General features: G+C 51.4%; 1 protein-coding gene across 5 annotated transcripts in view; it reads right to left on the reverse strand.

Annotated features, from left to right (window-relative positions):
• The window catches only part of RPH3AL (rabphilin 3A like (without C2 domains)), an 86,562-nt gene extending 63,628 nt beyond the window's left edge, over positions 1-22,934 (reverse strand). For 3 of the 5 annotated variants that reach the window (XM_007664546.3, XM_007664545.3, XM_039914486.1), the window contains exons 1-2: positions 22,864-22,934; positions 21,426-21,503 (exon numbers count right to left, since the gene is read on the reverse strand). In XM_007664546.3, the coding sequence (XP_007662736.1) occupies positions 21,426-21,503; positions 22,864-22,866 (81 nt within the window). In that variant the 5' untranslated portion in view covers positions 22,867-22,934. Of the gene's footprint in view, positions 1-13,448; positions 13,524-21,425; positions 21,504-22,675 lie in introns of those variants that run through there. The other 2 variants (XM_007664547.4, XM_007664548.4) reach the window with 2 other exon arrangements.
• Between the last annotated feature and the right edge of the window lie 258 nt (positions 22,935-23,192).

Genomic DNA, 23,192 nt, shown 5'->3' on the forward strand with positions numbered 1-23,192 from the left:
CAGCTCTGCGTCGTTGGCTGAGGCAGGGGAGGGAAGAAGGGGATAGGGGTTGTGGAAGAGTTCGGGCCAGGGTGTGGATCGCATCCACGGTGGCTGCCATTCCCGGATCACCACAAATACCCCCACCTCGGTACAGAGTGGGCACTGGTGGCCCTCGCGAAGACCAGACAAGGAAGAGACCCCTGGGATGCCACACGGGTTAGGCCAGGCATGAGGTGGAACATAACGAGGTGGTACTTGCCATTTTGTGGAAGGACCCAAATCCTGCCAATCCTGGAAGCGTTTCTCTAGCGGGGGAGGGAGTGAGGACAGGGGACACCGCTGGAACTCAACTTGTCTGGAGCCCCTGTGTTCTTTCCCAGGTCTCTGGGAAATGAAGCAAATTAAAGTACCGGTCATAGTGTCTGGCACCACATCCACAGTGGACAGGAAATAGGTCATCTGAAAACCAGATTATCCTAAAATTGGACCACTGGCCTCTCTACCTCCAGAGCCCTTCTCTCCTTCCCCATGGTACCCCAGCCAGGCAAGGGGGAAGGGGGAAAAGGTCACGGGGGGGAAGGGGGAAAAGGTCACAGGGTCAACAACCTGAGAGTTAAAGGCCAAGCTGTGGTCGGTGGCTGGTGAGCTTTCTGGGATGGTGCCAGGGTTACCGAAGCCCCGTCCTTTCAGCTGCTCTCGGAATAATGGCCCAAGAGCTATGAAAAGGCTTTAAGACTCGGGAAAAAGATACCCATCTCCAACACATTACTGTATCCGATCAGCTCCGCAGGATTTTGCACTTTTATACATCATTGTAAGTCGTTAAAAAGTAACTTCTCTATCGTCCAGAAAATCACCACCATTTAAACCCACATTACTTGGATGGGGGAAGGGGAGGGGAATAAAAGAAAAGCAGATTTCAGATGCTCTGGACATCTCCCGTGATTCCAGTACAGTACCGGTCTGGCTTGACCCCTGGCAGCCAGAACACAGGCTGTCAAGAGAACACAATGTAATCGGCAAATAGAGAACCCAGCTCAAGATACTCCTCAGAATGGGCCGAGTTTTCGAAGGCACTTTAGATTTTAAAAAGTTGCATTTTACTCGGCAGTGACCCTCAGGAAAGCATTAAGATAAGGGAAACCTACGATGTGAAATCTCAGAAATTACCTAGAGCCCCTCACCTGGAGCTTTCCCTGTTCCCAGTCTCCCACTCTCCATGCACAGAATCCACTGGAGAACATCATAAAAATAAGAGAACATAAAGAAAAGGAAAACCAAAACCAGGAACTGGGCTGTTTAGGGAGATAAGTGTTGGCTATCGTCCTGGCAGCCTTCCCTCTGCTGTTATCTCACTCACCTCTTCACCCTTGGCCTTTTCTGCCTCTGCATAAGATGGCATCGCCAGTTTCCCCCGAACACTCTGTCCCCTCCTCCCCGGAATGACTGCCAGAGAGGGCCGCAGAGAAAGCAAAGGCGGAATGCCCGAGGACACCGACGTCCTCAGCAGAACAGTCAATCACATTTACTGAGTGCTTAGTGCATCCAGAGCCCCATACTAAGCGCTTGGGAGAGGACGATATAATCGTAAACAGGCCCAAACCCTGCCCGCAACGAGCTTACGGTCTAGGACAACCCAAAAAGCTACCGACGGCCACACTGCTTTCCCCGATTAGCGAGCCGGGATGGAGCAACATGGACTAAATCGGGGCAGGGGAGCCTGGTCGCTCCAGCCCAACCGCCTCGTGCCATAAGGAAGACCCCTAGAGTCTGTGTGCCGGTTCTCAAGGGAACCAGTCCCACGGCAGGGGTTGGTTAATGAAACAAGTTCAGCTCCGCAGGCTGGTTTTGAGCCTCAAGAAGATTTGGGATTTTCACAGGGCCACACCAGTTAGAAGACATCATTTGCCGCCAGCTCCCGCTTACAGATTTCCCAGAGGCGGGGACAAACCGGGGACCACCCGGAACAATGGATCCATAGTAAATCCAACAGAACCATGCCGGTCGTTTGCTTCAACTGCCTTGAAGGTTTAATTGGGGCTGCTACTAAAAGGCAGGTCTGGAATTTCCATTTGGAGGCAGAAAAATCGGGGGGGGGGGGTCCCAATTCTGGTCCTCGAGGGACCTCCCCACCCCTGTCATGGAGCTCTGGAAGGGAAGGGGCCGGCGAAAGGAGACGTCGAGGGTTCAGAGAGGCGGGAGAACCACCAGGATCGGCCTGGGTTTCCAAAGCCGAAGGCCAGAGAGTCGCCCTGGAAGTAGCCGACGGGGCGGAATCCAAAGAGGAGGTCGATCAATGGTATTTATTGAGAGCTTACTGTGTTCAGGGCACTGTACTAAGCGCTTGGGAAAATACAACAAAGTTGATGGACCCAGTGAGGAAGATGAGGATGGAGAAAGGGAGGAAAGGAGATTTCCCAGCTGAAGTAACCTGAGCCAAAGAAAGAAGCCTTTAAATGCCTAAACATACCTTTCCCCCAGAACCGGTTGCAGAAGAAAGCTGCTTCAGTAATGAGAGTTCTTAAGAATGATATTCCATCTGAAAGAGACCTACTGTTGGCTCCCCGGCAGGCTGGTTTAGAGACACAATACCCTTAAACGCTGCCAGACTGGGACCGACCCATCTCTGTTTGGTTTCTCTCCTTATCCGTGATGTGCTCAAAGACTCAGTGCAATCACCCGAGGCTCTGCACGCCAGACTCCATTATCCCGGGGAAACCGTAGCAACAGGTGCCGAGGGCCTCTCTGTTACTATGACAGGGAAAAAATGACTCCAAGAGTAAGATAAGGGAAAGGCAAAACATCTTTTCCTTCCGCTGCCACTTACACATCAGGAGGATGAAGACACCTCACGTGAGACCGCAGCGGTCAAATACTCAAAACTACGGAAGACACCGCCATGGGGCCATTTTATCCACAATAATTGTGGTATTTGTTAAGTGCTTACTATGTGCCAAGCACTCCACTGAGTGCTGGGGTAGCTACAAGATAACCAGGCCAGACCGCCCCTTTCCTACATGGGACTCCCTAAATAGGATGGAGAACAGGAATTTAATCTCCATTTTTCGGGTGAGGAAACAAGTCCTGAAGAGTGAATGTCACCCAGCAGACAAGTGGCAGAGTCGGGATTAGAACCCAGTTCCTTCTGACTCCCAGGCCCATGGTCTTTCCACCACCCCACGCTGCTCCTCGACAGCAGACACGTATTTGCAGCGTGAGCTTGAGGTCACTTCATTTCTCTGTGCCTCGGTTACCTCATCTGTAAAATGGGGATTAAGACTGCGAGGCCCATATGGGACACGGACTGTGTCCACTGATTAGCTTGTATCGAATCCAATGCTTAGTACAGTGACGGGCACATAGCGAGCAGTTAACAAATACCATTTAAAAAAAAAATTTCCTGCATACCCACATGCTGAGATGTCAGTGACAGAACTGGACTGACGGAAGCCAGGTGGAAACTTTTAAATTTTAAATGGATCCAGCGCCACACCTACATTCTCAAGGGGTGGGCTCCTTTCGTCCTCTACCGAACGTCTAAAAGTTTTCAGGTGTATTTCTAGATCAGCCATCCCAGAGTGACAGGAGTTGGCAGAACCCTGCCCTCTGCCTCTCGTCAGCCAGGAATCCAATCATGCCTTCAGTTCCCAGGCAGAGGCGCGCTGAAGGCCGACAGAGAGGATCTCTCTGGAAGGGGAAACTGAGGCCCCGATATGCTACAGCGCAAGATGTCTGGGGCCCAGGGGCAGAAAGGGCAAGAGGAGACTAGCATCTGGGTCTCACTCAGGGTTGAAAGTTTAAAAAACAAATCATTCTTGCTTCTAGGCCCTTGAAGTCACATGCTCTGCTGGGCAGGAAGCATGATGCGATGACGTGACCGGCTGGGCCAGAGGTCGGGTCCCCCAGCCCCTCCCACAACACCTGTCGGGACAGGGGTCAGCCATCCCCCGGGAGGGGCTCCACATTTCCCGCCACATCCGGGGTGGCTCCCCCTGTAAACTGCTGGGAGCACAAACTAGAGCTCCAGGGTCCGGTCGATGATGCCGGGTTTCCTTTTCTTCCCCCCTCCCTCTACGGAACACCTCCCGGGCTCCCTGCAGCGGCAGGAGGGTGTGGGTGAGTGATGCCGAGGAGGTAGCCGGAGGTCACGCTACCGAGAGGACAGGGCTCGGTGCCTCTCCGGCCCGGCCCCTCAGCCGGCACCTTGCCGTTCACCTCCTTACTCGGTCCATCCCCGGCCCCTACCCTTCACTCCCTCCCAGGCACAGAAAGTCTAGAAGTGAGCCAACCAGCTCACTTTTTCTTACCGGAAATCCATTCCCCAGTAGCCAGGTTACCAAATTTACAACATTTAAACAAGGGTGGGGTTATTTCAAGGGGTCATATGGGGATTACCAGGAGGAGGAAGAGAAAAAGGAGGAAAGGGGGCGCTTACCTCAATTAGGCACTCAATGAATTAACTCCTTCCCTTTCACTTCTGTGCCATCCCAAACTTTCTGCTCTCCCTCCCTAAGCGGCAGCTATCGCTGCTTACGATTATGGCTTAAGAAAATCTTTGACTTCCTCCTCAAAAACCAGAATGAGGCAATTAGATGAGTAGATGTGGTACTTCCAGCCCTGGTCTCATTCCCCAATCTCACCCTCCCCCACTTCCCATGAAGAGTTTACAATTGGGGGGGGGGGGTGTCCGACGGTCCATTCTGGCACACAACACGCTTCTATTGACAAAACAGTTTGACACATGCTAAAAACAAAGTTTTCCAATTTTGTCACTTTCCCAGTTAGGTGCCCCTTCTGTCCCTAAGTGAGGGGAAGTTGTGTGTGAGCTTTTTTTGGGGGTGGGGGTGGGAGGGGAGATTGCATTCTGATCTTGAGGCAATCCAGGCCAGACTGTGTATGTGGCTCTGGCTCAGTGCCCAGATTCTGTAAAACCACATTTCCTAGGAATCCAGCCTCCCCTCCTTGCCTCCCTCCCCAGGCCAGCAGGCAGGGAGGCCTGTTAGCTCTAACAAACCGGTGAGGTCGGTTCCCCGACACCCCCCCCACCCCAGTCACTATTAAGACCAGGAGGAAGGTGGGCATTTCCTACTCTTCAGCCCAGAGTTCAAAACTTAGGGCACAATTTACTGACACTAAAAGGCTCTTTTGCTCATTGGGCCTAAATATGGTGGACAAAAAGGGGGCTGGGGAGGGGGCAGTGGGATGGCAATCACCATCACCAACATCAGCATCATCATCGGAATTTATTGAGTGCTTGAGGCAGAGGACTGCACCAGGTACCTGGATTTTGACAGTGTTTTTGCTGAAGAAAATGCTTGCAAGCTTAATAGTCTGTGGGAAAAAATTCCCCTACGTACCCAAAGTCCTATTTATAAGGTCTCATCAACCTCCTACTAACAGTTAAATGAAGATATACTGTGGTAATAAATAATAATAATGGCATTTATTAAGCCCTTACTATGTGGCGAGCACTGTACTATCTGTTGGGTAGGTACAAGATAATCACGTCGGTCACGGTCTCTGCCCTACCTGGGGTTCAAAGTCTAAGGAGGAGGGAGAACCGGCAGCGGGTTCCCATTTTCCAGAGGAGGAAATGGAGGCCCAGAGAAGTTATGTGACTTGCCCAAGGTCGCACAGCAGCGTACATATCACTTTTGGGGCACCCAGAGCAAAGTACGATATTAAGTTCTTGGAAAGTAGTGTTCCCAGACCGTAAGGAGCTTACACCCTAACGGGGGGGGGGGGGAGCGAATATACCAATAGAGTACTCGGTGTCAGTAATTAAAAGACACAGCCTCGGCTTTCAAAAAACTTAGTCTAACTCAAAGACATTCAGCAGGGAGAGATGTAATAAACTAGGCATTTTCAACTTGACCATCACTGTTCAACTCACAATCAGTCTCATATATTATGAGCCCCTTGAGCGACAGAGAGGATTTGTGTCTAATTCCCACCTGGACACTTTCCCAGTGCTTAAAACAGTGGTCTGCACCCAGTATGCGCTTAACAAATGCTATTACTGCTATTTATTGAGTGAATACTCTGTGCAGAACACTGTACTAAATGCTCGGAAAGGTACAGACGACAGAGTTGGTAGCTGCCCACACCAGAGGCTTACAGTCTTGAGGAGACAGACATTAAAATAAATTATGGATATGTATATAAATGCTGTGGGGCTGCGGGCGGGGTGAATAGCAGGTGCTTCAAGGGTTTAGAACCAAATGCACAGGTGACAAGAGGGAGAGCCACTAGGGGAAATAATGCTCCATCGGGGAATGCCTCTTGGAGATGTGATTTTATTAAGGGTTTGAAAGCTTTGGGAGGTCACGTAACTAGCTGGCGAACTGCATCTCCGGAGAATTTGCGTTATCCGCAGCCGTAGAGCCCCAGCTGTTTACTTAGAGATAGCTAATCCGACCCAACAGCTGTCCTCACCCATTAATGGAAACACAAACACACGCAACCTGCTCCTGCCATATAATTCCCAGCTCACCCAGGGTCCAGTGACGCCAGCTGCCATCTTCTCTAGCGACGCTGGCCTCGGGTGAGGAGGGCTTTGGGCTCCTCCGCGGAGAGTCGGGTTCAGAACCAGGTTCCGACCCCCCGCCAGATGCTTGGCCCTGGAAGAAGGCACGGACGACCCTTCTCTGGGGACGCTCTGCCAAGGTATATCCCTAATGGATTGTGGTTGGTGCTGAAGCCCCAGAGGCTGCACTCATTCATTCAATAGTATTTATTGAGTGCTTACTCTGTGCAGAGCACTGTACTAAGCGCTTGGAATGTACAATTTGGCAACAGATAGAGACAATTCCCGCCCATTGACAGGCTTACATTCTAATAGGGAGAGACAGACAAAAACAATAGCAATAAATAGTTTATAGGTTTTTTTTATAGTATAGTATTTGTTTGTTAAATGTTTACTATGTGTTAAGCACTGTTCTGAGCACTGGGTAGATAAAAAGTAAATCAGGTTGGACACAATGGTGGAGTGGGATTAGAACCCAGGTCCTCAGACTCCCAGGCCTGGGCTCTTTCCACTAGACCATGCTGCTGATTCCCGTGGCTCTCTGCCCCACTCCTCGCCCCCATCGATCAACACAGCACACTGTCCCCCAAAGGGACGCCGAGGATGGTAAGCATCACACAGCTATTCCAGGGGTCGCTGGAATACTAAGCATTGGGTAATGATAATAATGTTGGTATTTGTTAAGCGCTTACTACGTGCAGAGCACTTTTCTAAGCGCTGGGGTAGATACAGGAGAATGAGGTCGTCCCACGTGAGGCTCACAGTCTTCATCCCCATTTTACACATGCGGGAACTGAGGCACAGAGAAGTGAAGTGACTTGCCCACAGTCACACAGCTGACAAGGGGCAGAGTCGAGCTAGATACAAGCTAATCGGGTTGAACACAGTCCTTGTCCTACATGGGGACCTACAGCGTTAACTCCCATTTTACCGAAGAGATAACTGAGGCACAGTGAAGTGACTTGCCCAAGGTCACAGAACCAAGGCGCGGAGCCAGCATTAGAACACGGGTCCTTCTGACTCCCACACCTGTGCTTTAGCCTCTCTGCTTCTCCCCCAAGACCAGAAAACACAGGGAGAGGAAAGGCTGGAGAGCCAAGCAATAGTTATGGTCTATTGAATCTGCAGAAAGGATGGTTTCCTTTCATCTGCATATCAGTGACAGGCCATGTTTATCTGGGGTTCTGGGCATTTAGATGCTAATCACTACCTCAGAAGCCTTTCATCTGCTCATCCCATTGCAAAATCACACTGGGGGAGAACGCAGACTTGTAACACAGAGGTCACTACCCTGGGGGTGGGGCTATAAGAGACACATCTGCCCCCTCACACACAAAGTTGTCCGTTTCCAGAGGGAGACACAGCTGCTGCTGAGGTTCATGAACCGCAGGGTGACATTAAACCTGCAAGGCGCTCCCGTCCCTCACCCACAACGTTAACAATAAGGACACATCCTTGTCAAGTCTTAGTGGATTTGTCCTGATCAGGGTCTGTCCTTGTCTCGGATTCTGCCTAAGAACACTCTGAACGGCATGAAGGGACAGAGACTGTGTCCAATTTGATTATCTTGCATCTACCCCAGGTCTCAGTACAGTGCTTGGAGCAGAGTAAGTGCTTAACGGGTACCATAATAAAGCCTTCCTGCTCATTCAATAATAAAGATGGTGGTGGATTTATTAAGTGCTTATTTTGTGCCAAGCGCCAGACTAGACGTTTAGACTGTGAGCCCGTTATTGGGCAGGGATTGCCTCTATCTGTTGCCGAACTGTACATTCTGTACTTAGTACAGTGCTCTGCACACAGTAAGCGCTCAATACTATTAAATGAAATAATCAGATCAGAGGCAGTCCCTACCCAATGTGGGGCTCACAATCTAAGTTGGAGGGAGTAGGATGAATCTCCATTTTACAGATGAGGAAACGGAAGCACAGAGAAGTGAAGAGAATTGCCCGAAGTCACAGAGCAAGCAAGTGGAGGAGCCAGGACTAGAACCCAGGTCTCCATTCATTCAATAGTATTTATTGAGCGCTTACTATGTGCAGAGCACTGTACTAAGCGCTTGGGAAGAACAAGTCAGCAACAGATAGAGACAGTCCCTGCCGTTTGACGGGCTTACAGTCTAATCGGGGGAGACGGACAGACAAGAACAATGGCACTAAACAGCGTCAAGGGGAAGAACATCTCGTAAAAACAATGGCAACTAAATAGAGATGCCTAGGTCCGTGCTCTTGCCACTAGGCCACAGTGAGTGGCCCCAGGCTGGGCACCCTGGGACTACGAGTACTATTAGTGCAGGGGGGCGTCTGTGGATTAGTTCAGGTGGTCTGTGGCCCGGCTAATGAGCATTCTTATCTGGGTTACCAGTCAATCATATTTACTGAGCGCTTACTGTGTGCACAGCACTCTGTTGAGCGCTTGGGAGAGCATAATAATATAAGACACATTCTCTTCCCACAACGAACTTAGGGTCCAGAGGGGGAGGCAGATGTTAAGATAAATACATAACAGAGAAGTACATCAGTGTTGTGGGGTTGGGAAGGGAGATGAATAAAGAGAGCAAGTCAGGGTGGCTAGAAGGGCGTTGAAGGAAAAGAGGGCTTAGTCAGGGAAGGCCTCTTGGAGGAGATGTGCTTTCAATAAGGCTCTGAAGGAGGGGAGAGTAACTGTCTGTCGGAAGTGAAAAATCACCAAAAATCCAGAGTCACGCAGTCTTCCGGGTTACCCAAGGGATGTTTTACTTTCCTTTACATTTTCATTAGAGAAGAACCAACCCACCGCTGCTTCCAACTGAGATACGAAAGGTCATTCCCGGGTGGCTCAAACTTCCTGGACAACATCCACTGGCCCCCCAGGTGGGTCCGCAAGCTCTGAGGGCAGGGACCACCCTATTCGTCTCTGGTGTTTTCCCAAACACGCAGGAAACCTCAAAAGCAATTGATTAAACACCTCCCTGAAACCCGATGTTCAGAATGGAAAGATAATTGTGTGGACACTGCTCCTCTTTCCCCACAGTTTTAGGAAGTCCCTCTCTACTCTCTTTGGGAGCTATGTTAAGGACCACCCCCCGCCCCAACTCCTTATTAATTTCCTTGTTTTCCTTGAACTGACACCCGATACCTTATTTTCCTCCTGATTCACACTTGTTTACAGCAGTCAGAGGTAAACTGACTGGAAGCTCAGCTTGCAGAGGTGTGGGGGGATGAAGCAAACACAGACACAGGGCAAACAGCAGAAAGAGAGAGAGGAAAACAGGCAGCAGCCTCAGAGAGGGAGGCTGAAAAACGAGCAAGAACAGAGAAGGAGGGTTCGCTGTCCTGGGGCTAGTTACAGCAGAGGAGAAAGACGTGTGTCGGGAAGACATGGGAAAAAGGTGCCTCAGCCTGAGCAAAATTTCAAGAGGAAGCTGTGCCTAGGGAGCCTTGCCTCGGTCTCAGAGCAAAGCAGTCACTTTGCCATAAGTGTTATTGTGCCCTTCTACGATGGGGGTGGGGGAGACCCGAGGGGTGACCTCTGCCCTGTCCCCCAGGTTCTCTCTCCACACCCACGTAGATGGTGAGGGGAGGGATGAGCCCCTCCTCGGCCCCCCAAATCCTCTCCCCCCTGGCCTGCACGAGTCGGCTCAGATTCCCCACCTGAATCCTTTCTGTCCCCACGTGCCCTCTGTCTCTGGTCGAGGTGGCTGGTTCTCAGGGAGACCGCTGAAATGTAAATGGACTCATCTTTCTCCTCAAACCAAGTGTCGCCAGATGTTTAGGGGGCTCCAGTCCTGGCTGTGAACAAGGGGTTGGGGTGACATCTTTTGGCTCCCCACATCAGAGCCAGACCAGGCGTCAAACTTTGAGATACAATCAAAATCACCGCCCGAGGGCCTAAGAAATCCTACTCTGTCTCCCTAGACGAAACATCAGACCCGGCTGGCCGTCATTTAGACAGGGCCATACAGCAGATGTGCTGAGAATGGAGAAGTTGCGAAGGAGCCTCACAGGAGGATCAGGTTGTAGAGTCCTCGTGTAGAGGAAAACTCTCAGGGGCCTTTTTGGGAGGAAGATCTAAGGGAGCCTCTGCTTCCCCAAACTCAAAGCCTACAGAGTGATGCCATGAGAACAGAAGGAGCCACGTTTGAGGGATGCTCGACCCTCCCTATAGAAAAATATATATATTTCGACGCCGTCTTACAACAATCCGTGAGACCATAAGCACCGTCTTCTGGATCAGACCAGCCATTCCACGGTCAGCCGCCATTCTGTTTTCCATAAGGACCTTATAGGTTGTTTGACGAAAGACCATGTCCTTGCTTGGTCCCATTAATGCATCTCTCATCCGGGAATTTCCAGCCTCTTCTTGAGCTTTTTGTTCATCAATCAAGAGTATACTGAGTGCCTGAGAGCGGAGCACTGTATTAAATGCTTGAGACACTATAATAGAATTAGCAGATGCAGCATAGCCTAGTGGGAAGAGCACAGGCCTGGGAATCAGTGGACCTGGGTTCTAATCCCAGCTCTGCCACTTGCCTGCTGAATGACCCTGGGCGAGTCACTTAACTTCTCTGGACCTCAGTCTCCTCGTCGGTAAAGTAGGCATTAAATTCCTGTTCTCTTTCCAACTTGGGCCGTGAGCCCCATGTGGGGAAGGGGCTGTGTCCCCATCTGATTATCTTGTATCTACCCCAGTGCTTGGCATATAAGAAAACCTCAACTTAGTAGTGATAGCAATAGTATCGTAGTGGGGGAGACATACACTAAAAAAAATCACAGTTAGGAGGCCACAAGATTTAAAAAGAGACATGCTCAGAAGCGGTGCGAAAGGACGGGCTGTGTTGGTGAGTGCTCGAGCGCTAAATGATATAGAAGGGCTGGAGTGATAATAGAGAGGGATAGCATAGCCTAGCAGATGGAGAACAGGCTATCAATCAATTGTATTTATTGAACGCCTACTGGGTGCAGAGCACTGAACTATGTCCTTGGGACCGTATTACATAATGGAGCTGGTAGACATGTTCCTTGCCCACAAGGAGCTTACACTGTAGAGGGATATCTTCATACAGCTAGAATGTAGAAAGGCTTGACCCAGTATCTGTCTTCTGAGCAAGCTGATTGTCAACAGCATATCGTTTTCAATTTTACACATAGAGGCCTTTAAGAGCCACCAAAATCCTCCCCCCTTGAAACTGTGAAAGCAAGTCTCACCCTCGGTCCAGCAGCTTCCTGAGTCTCCGTTCCCCCGGTTCATCTGCTTCCAAAGCCGAGTCTCCTCACTCAGCTTCATCTCCGACTACAGCTGCCCCCCTTGGCTTCTCTTCCACTCCTCCCCGGACAATTTTCCCCTCCCTTCCGGCTCTCTCATGCTGCCTTTCTGCCTGCCTCTCACCTGACCTGTCTCGCCCACCCAGGAGACACAATTTGCCACAAAGGTAGTTGCCAGGAGAACAGGAGAGAAGCAGCGGGGCTCAGTGGAAAGAGCCTGGGCTTGGGAGTCAGAGGTCATGGGTTCTAATCCCGGCTCCGTGACCTTGGGCAAGTCACTCAACTTCTCTGTGCCTCAGTAACCTCATCTGTAAAATGGGGACGAAGACTGTGGGCCCTACGTGGGACAAGCCCTACGTGGGACAACCTGATCACCTTGTATCTACCCCAGTGTTTGGCACATAGTAAGCGCTTAACAAATACCATCATCATTATTATTATTAGGTACAGCACCCCACAGGCATTAAGCGCTCACTAAATTCCACCGACTGAATGACACTCACGGCACCCGGAGGTTATCGGCTGCTTAGGGTCGGCCACCAGCTCTCGCCGCTCAGGAAAGTACAATGCAACAGAGTTAGCAGTCACGTTCCCCGCCCGCAACGAGCGTCCCTTCTGCTGGGTCAGTCCAACCTAGGCTGCAGGCTAGAGAAAATCTTTCTCCAGAACTGGGGCTTCACCATGGGTTTCCACACCTCCGCTCCCTACATCTTTTCTTCCACCATCAAGGAAGAAAAGCCTCTTCCGCGGGAAAGCTACTTACAAAGGAAGAGAAGGAGATAGCGAAATCAGGTGCAAAAATAATAACAATAAAAAAACCACGCACTCAGTTCTGGCAGAAAGGGTATTTTCCACTTCTCTGTGCCTCAGTTTCCCCAGCCATTAACTGGGGACTCAATCCCTTGGAATTGTCCATTCCAAGCGCTTAGTAGAGTGCTCTGCACATAGTAAGCGCTCAATAAAATACTACTGAACGAATGAATAGCTGCTCTCCCTCCCTTCGACTAGAGAAGCGGCGTGGCTCGGTGGAAAGAGCCCGGGCTTGGGAGTCGGAGGTCACGGGTTCTAATCCCGACTCCGCTGCTTGTCAGCTGTGTGACTGTGCCTCAGTGACCTCATCTGTAAAATGGGGATGAAGACTGTGAGTCCCACGTGGGACACCTGATCACCTTGTATCCCCGGCGTTTAGAACAGTGCTTCGCACATAGTAAGCGCTGAACAAATACCATCATTATTATTACGCGACTACGAGCCCAATGCGGGGCAGGGGCTGGGTCTTGATTGCATCCTACCTCCCGCTGCACTTAGTACATAGTAAACGCTGAGCCTACACCCCACTAAGCGCCCCACCGTACAGGACGGGTACCCGGAAAACCTCGCAGGGCCAAGGAGCACAGGCGCCGGCCCCCCAAGCCCCCGGGCCACCCCCAGCCCCGCTGGGACAAGGGCCCGCCTTCAGCCTCGGGGGGGTCCTGGGGGAGCTCGGCCCAGTTTGACCCCGGACTTCTGAAGGCGCCGGCGCTTTCCCCTTTCCCCCCTTCCCTCGAAGCCACGTGCGGGGCAAACCCTCCCGGGGCGGGGCAGGGCGGTGGGCACGGGCAGGTGGGCACAAGGTGGCATCAGGAGGCCCCTGGAAGGGGCAGAAGTTCCCGGAAAGGCGCCCAGACGGACCCGGGCCGGGGGAAAGGGCGTCTTACCGGGGGAGGGCGCGGGGGTCCGAGGTGCTGGGTGCGAGTCCGGCCCGCGGCCCGCAGACCAAGGCTCGGGCGGGAGCCTCCCTCAGGGCGGACGGGACGGGGGAGGGGGCGGGGCCCCGGGGCACGGGCGCTGATTGGGCGGATCTGGGGGCGGGGCCCGATTCGGGGCGTGGCCCGGGCCGGTGGGCGTGGCCTGGGCCGATCCGCGGCTGCGGGGAAAACCAGGCCCGGAGTGCGGCCCGGAGCCCCGCCCCGCCCCGCCCCGCCCTCCCACAATAGGACCCCCCCCCCTCATATGCCATTAGAGAAGCAGCGTGGCTCAGTGGCAAGAGCCCGGGCTTGGGAGTCAGAGGTCATGGGTTCGAATCCCGGCTCTGCCCCTTGGCAGCTGGGTGACTGTGGGCGAGTCGCTTCCCTTCTCTGGGCCTCAGTTGCCTCACCTGGAAAATGGGGATTCATAGGGCTTCATTCATTCATTCAGTAGTATTTACCGAGCGCTTACTATGTGCAGAGCACTGGACTAAGCGCTTGGAATGGACAAATCGGTAACAGATAGAGACGGTCCCTGCCCTTTGACGGGCTCACGGTCTAATCGGGGGAGACGGACGGACAAGAACAATACCAATAAACAGAATCAAGGGATTAACTGTGAGCCTCACGAGGGACCACCTGATGACCCCGTCTCTACCCCAGCGTTTAGAACAGTGCTCTGCACATAGTAAGCGCTTAACAAATGCCAACATTACTATTATTATTTATTCGGCGCTTCTTAATTATTACTAATTATTATGATGGTATTTGCTAAGCGCTTACTATGCCCCGAGCACTGTTGTAAGCCCTGGGGTGGATAAAAAATGTGAGCCCCACCTGGGACAATCTGAACAGCGCTCAGCACATAGTAAGCGCTGAACAAATACCGTAATTATTATTACAAGGTAATAAGACTAATGATAATAATGTTGGTATTTGTTCAGCGCTTACTATGAGCCGAGCACTGTTCTAAGCGCTGGGGTAGATACAGGGGAATCAGGTTGTCCCACGTGAGGCTCACAGTCTTCATCCCCATTTTACAGATGAGGTCACTGAGGCCCACAGTGACTTGCCCACAGTCACACAGCTGACAAGTGGCAGAGCCAGGATTCGAACCCATGACCTCTTACTCCTAAGCCCGGGCTCTTTCCACTGAGCCATGCTGCTTCTCTAAGGTAGGCAGGTTGTCCCACGTGGGCTTACACTCCATCCCCATTGTACAGATGAGGTCACTGAGGCCCAGAGAAGTGAAGCGGCTTGCCCAAGGTCATGCAGCGGGCAAGTGGCAGAGCCGGGATTCGAACCCATGACCTCTGACTCCCAAGCCCGGGCTCTTTCCACTGAGCCACGCTGCTTCTCTAATAACGGTACCTGTTAAGCGCTTACTATGTGCCAAGCCCTGCTCTATGCACTGGGGTAGATATGAGGTAATCAGGTTGGACACAGTCCGTGTCCCTCATGGGGATCACAGTCTCAATGCCCATTTTTTACAGATGAGATAACTGAGAGAGGTTAAATGACTTGCCCAAGGTCGCACAGCCGACGAGCGATGGAGCTGAGATTAGAACCCACGACCCCTGATTCCCAAGCCCATGCTCTTGCCACTAGGCCACAACCGACAGTATTCAGTGGGGACTTACCATGTGCGGAGCACTGGACATGGGAGCATTTGGGAGAGAATCAGTGGGGATTAGTGGAAAGAGGAGGGGCCTGGGAGTCTGAGGACCTGGGTTCTAATTCTGACTCCGCCAGTTGTCTGCTATGGGACATCGGGCAAGTTGCTTAACTTCTCTGTGCCTCAGTTACTCCCCTAAAAAAATGGACATTAATAGCGTGAGCTCCATGTGGGACAGGGACTATGTCCAACCTGCTTAACTCGTATCTACCCCGTCGCTTCGTACAGTGCCTGACAAATAGTAAGCGCTTAACAAATCCATTCAAAAAAAAAAAAGCCAGTAGAGTCCGAAGGCACAATGCCTCTCCGCAAGGAGTTTCCAATCCATCAGGGGAGAAGCCACAGATCAAGCCCACCCTCTTCAGAACCTCTCTGAAGTTGAAAGGAGTAAACTCGGCCCTCGATGTGCACTCGGAACTAACGCTCCGGCCCACGACAGCTACGGGAATGTTTTAAGTTGCCTTTCGAAAGAGATTTTCATCAGTTAACAGACCTGCGGAGAATCGTCTTCACTTTATACCTACAGTTCCTGAACGTGATGCTACATATCTTCACTCTGGGCAAATTGCTTTAAAAAAAAAATGTCCCGCCATCCTATGAAAAGCACTCGGCTGCTTTTTCAATCAGCGAACGTATTTCATTTTTCTGCCACGAGTAAAACTCTAGTTCTTGGGCTGTGCCTATGGAGGTAAAGTGGGTAAATAATTGAAGTAATCATCGGGGTAATTTCAGGGAGAACCCACCATGCTCTGCCTCAATTTCCTGCCCATTTGAGGTAGAGAGAATATCGGCCTGAATGCATCTCCCCTTTACTTTGCCTTAGCCTCAGAGTCAGCAGCAACCATGAAAGTGGCATTTGTGCCCAGGGCCGAAAATAAATCATTAATTAGGGTATTTACGAAGTGATTACCCAGTGCCAAGCACTGTGCCAAGCGCTCGGAGAGATTCAAGATCGTAATACCTGGCACGGTTTCACGGGGGGCTCAGTTTAAGCAATCAGGCAGAGGGTTAGAAAGAAAACGAATGCTCTGCTTTCATTTCCCTTTGGAATTTGAGTTTGCAAGAACTCAGGGAGCAGGTTTCAGATTGGGACAATGTGGGGGCTGAGACAGTGGGTGCTGGGAAAACGTGGAGGCTTGTTGGGGGGCTCGGAGGGGGAGAAGGGGGTGAGGGGGCTTTTCCATGCGAGGAAAAACTTGTGTCCACCAAAAAACCTGCAGCCACTTGGGCGCTCCTGGGAGGCACCCGACGGTGTGGGGGCAACAGCTGTGGGGAGCTCAACGATGCCCCAGGATGGAGGCCGGAGGTGCCCTGTCAGTCCGAACTGCTGGCAAGGTTTGCAGCTCCCCCGGAGGGGCCCTACAGGTGGCTTCCCCGCCCACACGGGCTCCCGGACGCCGCTGGCCGTTGGCCCTTGATGGTTCTCCGTTTGTTTGACCGGCAGACCAGCTGCTTTGGGCAAAACTAAATCAGCCAAACTGCTTACGGATATATGCAGAGGGTCCACTAAATCCTTGTGCCCAAAACACCCTCCAACAGGCCTCCCCCCAGCAGGCTCCACGGGTAAAAAAAGCAGGGAACCAAAGCAATTATATAGATCACTCAGGCGAAGACACCGCCTGCGTTTGGCTAGACTGTCCTGGGGCATTTTAGCAGAATGAGCCAAACCGGGGGATTGCCTGCCCCTACAACTGGCTGCGTTAAAACCATTTCACTGGGAGAGGGACACAATTGGAAAAAACAAAATTAAAGACTCTGAATTCCAACATGCTTCCGCCCGATCACACACATTCACATGCTCTCAGAGATTGCCTCACTGGGAATGGCAGCCACCAATAATAATAATAATAATATAATAATAATTGTGGTGTCTGGTAAGGGCTTGCTATGGGTGAGCACTTTACAGTCCCTGCTCCACAAGGGGCTCACAGTCTAAGGAGGGAGAACAGGTATTTCATCCCTATTTTACGGATGAGGGAGCCGAGGCAAAGAGAAGTGAAGTGGCTCACCCAGTCACACGGCAGGCACCAGACCCACACGCTCATTCCCAGGCAGACACACTCGGATGTTTTTTTAAATAGCATCTGTCGAGCGCTTACCATAGGCCGGGCACTCTACCAACTGCCGGGGTCGATACAACTTAATCAGGTTAGCCACAGTCCACATCCCACATGGGGCTCACAGTCGTAATCTCCATTTTACAGATGAGGGAACTGAGGTGCAGAGAGGTCAAGTGACTTGCCCAAGTCACACAGCAGACAAGTGGTGGGGCCAGGATTGGAATCCAGGCCCTTCTGACTCCGAGGCCCATGCTCTATCCACTAACCCATGCTGCTTTTGATTCACGGTGGGGTGAGGGGACAGTGAGAGAGGGGGACAGTGGGGAAGACCAAGAAATCCTCAGAGCCCAGTAGATGTCACCGGGAGCAGCCCCAGCCCCCTCCCTCATCCTAGGACCTTTCCATTCCTTTGCCAGTTCTCCGTGAACACGGTGTCACTTCTGGACCGTGAGCCTCAGACAGCGGGAGCTGCGGCGGAGCGAGACTGAGCATTTCAAATTAAAACGTGGCATATAAAGGCTTCCTTCGGGTGCCATGCTGGACAAAGAAGGTCAGCCCGGCGAAAAACTGGACCATCCAGATAAGACTGGCTGAATGGTCACCCTATGGAGGGAAGGAGGGCCCGGAGAAGGTAAGAACTGGGGGAGGAGGACAAGACTGATGGCTCAGCTACCCCTGGCAACAAGAGAAGCAGCGTGGCCCAGTGGATAGAGCAAGGTCCTGGGAGTCGGAAGGACCTGGGTTCGAAACCCGGATCTGCCATTTCTCTGTTGTATATATCTGTAATTTTATTTATTTATATTGATATCTGTTTATATTGATGTCTGTCTCTCCTCTCCTAGACTGTGAGCTAGATGTGGGCAGGGATTGTCACTGTTTATTGCTGTACTGAGGTTTCCCAATGCTTAGTACAGTGCTCTGCACACAGTAAGTGCTTAATAAATGTAACTGAATGAATGAATGAGTGAATGCTACGTGACCTTGGGCAAATCACCAACTTCTCTATGCCTCAGTTCCCTCATCTGAAAAATGGGGATTAAGACTATGAGCCCCATGTGGGACATGGGCTGTGTCCAACTTGATCAGTTTGTTTCTGCCCCAGTGCTTAGTACAGTGCCTGGCACATGGTAAGCACTTAACAGATATTACTATTATCAAAAAAGGGGGAATCCAATGAAGAGGAGCCAGGTTGTCTGGCTCCCGGCAGCCCCACCTTCCCCCAGGCCCCAACGGCCTCTAGGAAGAATGGGGAACAATAAACTCACAGGGTTTCCAGGCTTTGGAAAATTCCACCTCAGCATCCTAGGGTTAACACACACCTCTCCCCTCTGCCTTGGTTTTTGGCTGTCTCCTGACCATTCTGTCCACACTTTGTTCTCAAAAATGACCTGGCGGGGAAATGTCCTGTCCCAGAGGGACAATGGGGCTTTCAACCAGTTTTATCTCTGGTTCTGGATTATCTGGTGTCCCTGGTGGGCCCCGTGCCTGGTCAACAGAGGCCCAACCTCTCTCTCCTCCTCCCTCCCTCCCTCGCTCCCCAGACCCCTGGCTGAGGTGCACACCCTGACCTCTGCGCTATATTAATCACACGGGAGAGCACAGTATAAGAGTACAACAGATACATTCCCTTCCCAAAATGAGCTTACAGTCTAGAGTAGGGAGACAGACATTAATATAAATAAATGACAGGTACATACATAAGTGCTGTGGGGCTGGGAAGGGGGATGAATAAAGAGAGCAAGGCAGGGCGACACAGAAGGGAGCTGAAGAAAAGGAAAAGAGGGCTTAATCAGGGAAGGTGTCTTGGGGGAGATGGTCCTTTAATAAGGCTTTGAAGAGGTGGGGCGAGTAACTGTCTGTCGGATATGAGGAGGGAGATATTCCAGATCAGTGCCCCTCCTCCCCTTTCCCCGGCCACATTTTCCCCTGGATTTGGGAAGCAGGGCCTGCATTCCAGCAAGCCCCCGTTCACTGCCCTGCACACGGTAGGCGCTCAATAAATACCCTTGATTGACCGACGGATGGATGGCCGCCCTCAGCCACATCGACTTGTGGCTGCCGTTGCTGGCTTTGCAGACTGCGACACCGAGTTTGATCGTTACCATTTTCACAACAGGATGATCTCCTCTCCGCCTGTGACCTTTTCCTACCGGACTCGGTTGATGGCCGATTCCCCCGCGTCGGATGTTCTTTCCCCAAACCCTGACAGATCATTAACGAGGAGGGCGATTGCGCCAGTTCAGACAAAATATTTAACTGGGTCATCTCCCTTCTCTAATCCCTCTGATTCCGTGACACCAAGAAAAGCCCACAAGAGAGCAAGGAATTAATTCTCTTTATATTTCACAAGAAACACCAATTTGGATGCTGAACAGGATGAGAACTGTCGGTGAGTGAGAGGCTCTTTAACAACAGAGGGCTTCAGGTTTGACACTGTTATTTTGATCCTCACACCTCTCTGGCTTAATCCCTTCAAACTCTGCATCACAAATGAGAAAAAGAAATTAACTTGGACTCGGAGAATTAAGCCCAAGAAAGAAGCACTAAACTTTCAATTACCCCTCCTATTCTAAACTGAGTTGAGAAGAGGTACGATTTGAACTTTCCACTGGGGACAGACAGACTGTTCACAAGATAAATTGCTCAGACACCAAACTGTAAACTGGGGAAGAAAAGAAAATAAACCAATTTTTTTTTTAAAGCTCCACTAACTCAGGGCTCCACCCATTCGGGATTCACTCGCTGGCCCATAAATCGAGAGAGAACTCTAGTGGTTTGCAACAATACGACAACTTCTGGACAAATCGACTCTCTGCTATAGACGACCCACTCCCAGCATGGCAACCGCCCAACAGCGGGTGTGAAGGGGCTAGCTGAAACCTTGAACCCCGGTTGAAGTTGGGGGGCCCCGGGTCGGTCTGGGGCTCATATCGGACCCGAAGGAGGAGGCCTGCCATTAACCACAAGAGTCCTGTGGTACTCAAAGTAGGTTGCCGCTGCCTCAAACCGCTGGCTTAGAGGATGGGAAGAGGGTAGAGAGAGTCTAGAAGGGAACTGTCGGTTACTGAAAACAGGGAACTTAAAAGTGTGGCCGGTGGAATCCCCTAGAACTCCCCAGGATGGAGTCCTTCTCAATCAGTTCTTTTCCTCTTATTACCTCTCTGTCTCAGTTTCCTCATCTGTAAAATGGGGGTGAAGACTGTATGGGACAGGGACTGAGTCCAACCCAATTTGCTTGTATCCACCCCAGTGCTCACGACAGTGCCTGGCACAGAGTATCAATCAATGGTATTTATTGAGCGCTTACTATGTGCAGAACATTGTTCTGAGTGCTTGGGAGAGTACAAGAGAATTAGCAGTCACGTTCCCTGCCCATAGTGACCTTACAGTCTAGAGTTATCTCAGTTCCCCCATCTGTAAAATGGGGATCAAGAATGTGAACCCCTCTGGGCACGGGGACTGTGTCCAACCTGATTAACTTGTATCGACCCCCAGTGCTTAGAACAGTGCTTGGCACATAGTAAGCGTTTAACAAGTACTTTAATCATCATCCTATAGAAGGGGAGACAGACGCACATAGTAAGTCCTTAACAAATACCACAGTTATTATTATTATATTATTATTATTATCTGGAGCCTTTGGTTTCTTGATCCTTCCCGTCACACGCAGTCTGAAGAGATGCATGAGGGACAGATCATCATCCTTTTGAAATGAAAAACTGCACAGGACCCCAGAATGAAGTAGTGGGCGGGTGGCAGAGAGGGTTATGCTGGAATGAGCAAGCTAGCAATATTGCCAATAACATGCCAATATCCCAGGAGTTTATTGATGCCCAGTAATGTCTCTATTGCCTTCTGCAGCTCCTAGAAAGTTGCCTTCTCCCAGGAGGTGCCCTGAAAATGATCCCTATATGTCCATTCCTCTCCTTTTTTATGGTATCTGTTAAGTGCTTACTTTGTGTCAAGTCTTGTTTAAAACATTGGATACACACAAGTTAATCAGGCCCGATACAGGCCCTGTTCCACCTGGGGCTGACAGTTTAAGTAGGGGGGAGAACGGATATCGAATCCCTATTTTGCAGTTGAGGAAACTGAGGCCAACAGAAGTTAAGTGATTTGGCCAAGGTCACACAGCAGAGCCAGAAACAGAACCCAGGACTCTGGCTCCCAGACCAATACTTTATCCCCTAGGGAAAGCCGCTTCCTCCTCACCTGTGGGCTCATAATCTTCTCCAAAGGGCAGCCAGAGATGTTTTTCAGTGAGGGCTTCTGGAGAAGGAGTTCCTCCTGCTGCAGTTACATGGGGAGAAGATGAAAACAAATAATCGGGGTATTACTTAAGTGCTTATTATGGGCCAAGCATTGTGCTGAATGCAAGATAGATTACAGATCGGACACACAGTCCCTGTCCCATATGGAGCTCACAGTCTTAGAGGAGGGAGAACAGATATTTCACCCCCATTTTACATATGAGGAAACTGAGGCACAGAGAAATGAAGTGATTTGCCCAAGGTCACACAGCAGGCAAGTGGTGGAGCTGGGATTAGAACCCAGTTCTCCCGACTCCTTGGTGGGCAGTCCAAATGCTTCAAGGTCACCGTGGCAAGTCAAGGCCCTCTGTGGACTGAGGGGGCTGGGAAGCAAGGAGGAGACAGATTTCAGTTTGGAGAGTAATAAGGAGCAGGCTGCAAGCCAGCCTCCCCTACCTGTGGAGTTCTGCCACTACAAATTCGGACAATGATGCTCCCCCGTCTGACAGACCTTTCCAGAAAAATGGGTCAAGGCTAAAAAAGAGCAAACAACCCCACATAAATGGCGTTTGGACTGTCTGCTGCAAAGAGGGCTTGGCCAGTTACCACAGGGACATTTTCCGCCTCTAAACCTTGGGAGCAACCCAAGAAAACCGCCTCTTGTCTCCAGAGACCTTTCTCACCCAGCCCCCAGCGATAAGGCCTCTGCAGAGAGGGGCTCCAGGGGCGGGGGAGCCAAAAGAGCGCCGGGAACAGCTCCCAGGGGAAGGCTACCAGAGTTCCCGAATGTGTAGTTTTCGAGAGGGTGCAAGAAGAGACAACGGAGGAGGATCCCACTAACAGAAACCAAACCGCCTCCCCAGAATGACATAAACAGCGTCGCCCTGGCCAGGTGCACTTTCCAAGCCCCGAGCTGCAACGGGCAGACCTCCCCGCGACATCCCACCGGAGAAGCCGGAGTGGTCCCCGGCCCCCTTCCCTTCAATTCTTCAGGAAGGGGTCTGAGCTGGCCGCTGCTTCAGATCCCTGTTTCCCCAGGCTGAGCGTTTCTCCTAAAGCCAGAGTGGACGCCTGGGTTTGAGGTCGGAGTGGGGACGGGCAGACTGGCCAAGCCGCAGCCTGGACGGAGCCGTCAAAGACGCAGAACGTTCCCTGGGTTCTGTTTCCCTTCCTGGGGGGCTGCACGGGTGGGGAGGCGTGGGGGTGTCTCACCAGAGACGAGAGGCCCTGCCGTCACCACGGGCCAGGGCCGAAGCCACCAGGAACCGCACGCTTCGGTTCGGCGCTAGCCGTTGCCATGACAACCCGGTTCCCCAGAAAGAGCTGATTTTCATACTAATGTGACCTGTGGAGAAGAGGAAGGACAGAGCGCACGGAAACTAACTTAGTTCCCGGCTTACCATGTTTCGGAAATCGATGGAAAAGATTAAAAAGAGTAATTAACTGGGGGTCTGGTCGATGGCCTCACGGCTCCCTGAGCTGCCCCTTCCCCCACAAGCTCCGGGCACAGAACCGAGGAATCCGGAATTCAACCGTGAGAAGCAGTGTGGCCAAGTGAAAAGAGCCCGGTCCTGGAAGTCAGAGGACCTGAATTCTAATTCCAGCTCTACCACTTGTCTGCTGGGTGACCTTGGGTGAGTCACTTCAACACCTCCAGTGGTTGCCTATCAACCTCCGTTCCAAACAAAAACTCCTCACTCTAGGCTTCAAGGCTCTACATCACCTTGCC

This window comes from Ornithorhynchus anatinus, chromosome 17 (genome assembly GCF_004115215.2).
Source record: "Ornithorhynchus anatinus isolate Pmale09 chromosome 17, mOrnAna1.pri.v4, whole genome shotgun sequence".
In the NCBI taxonomy this organism is placed as follows: Eukaryota; Metazoa; Chordata; class Mammalia; order Monotremata; family Ornithorhynchidae; genus Ornithorhynchus; species Ornithorhynchus anatinus.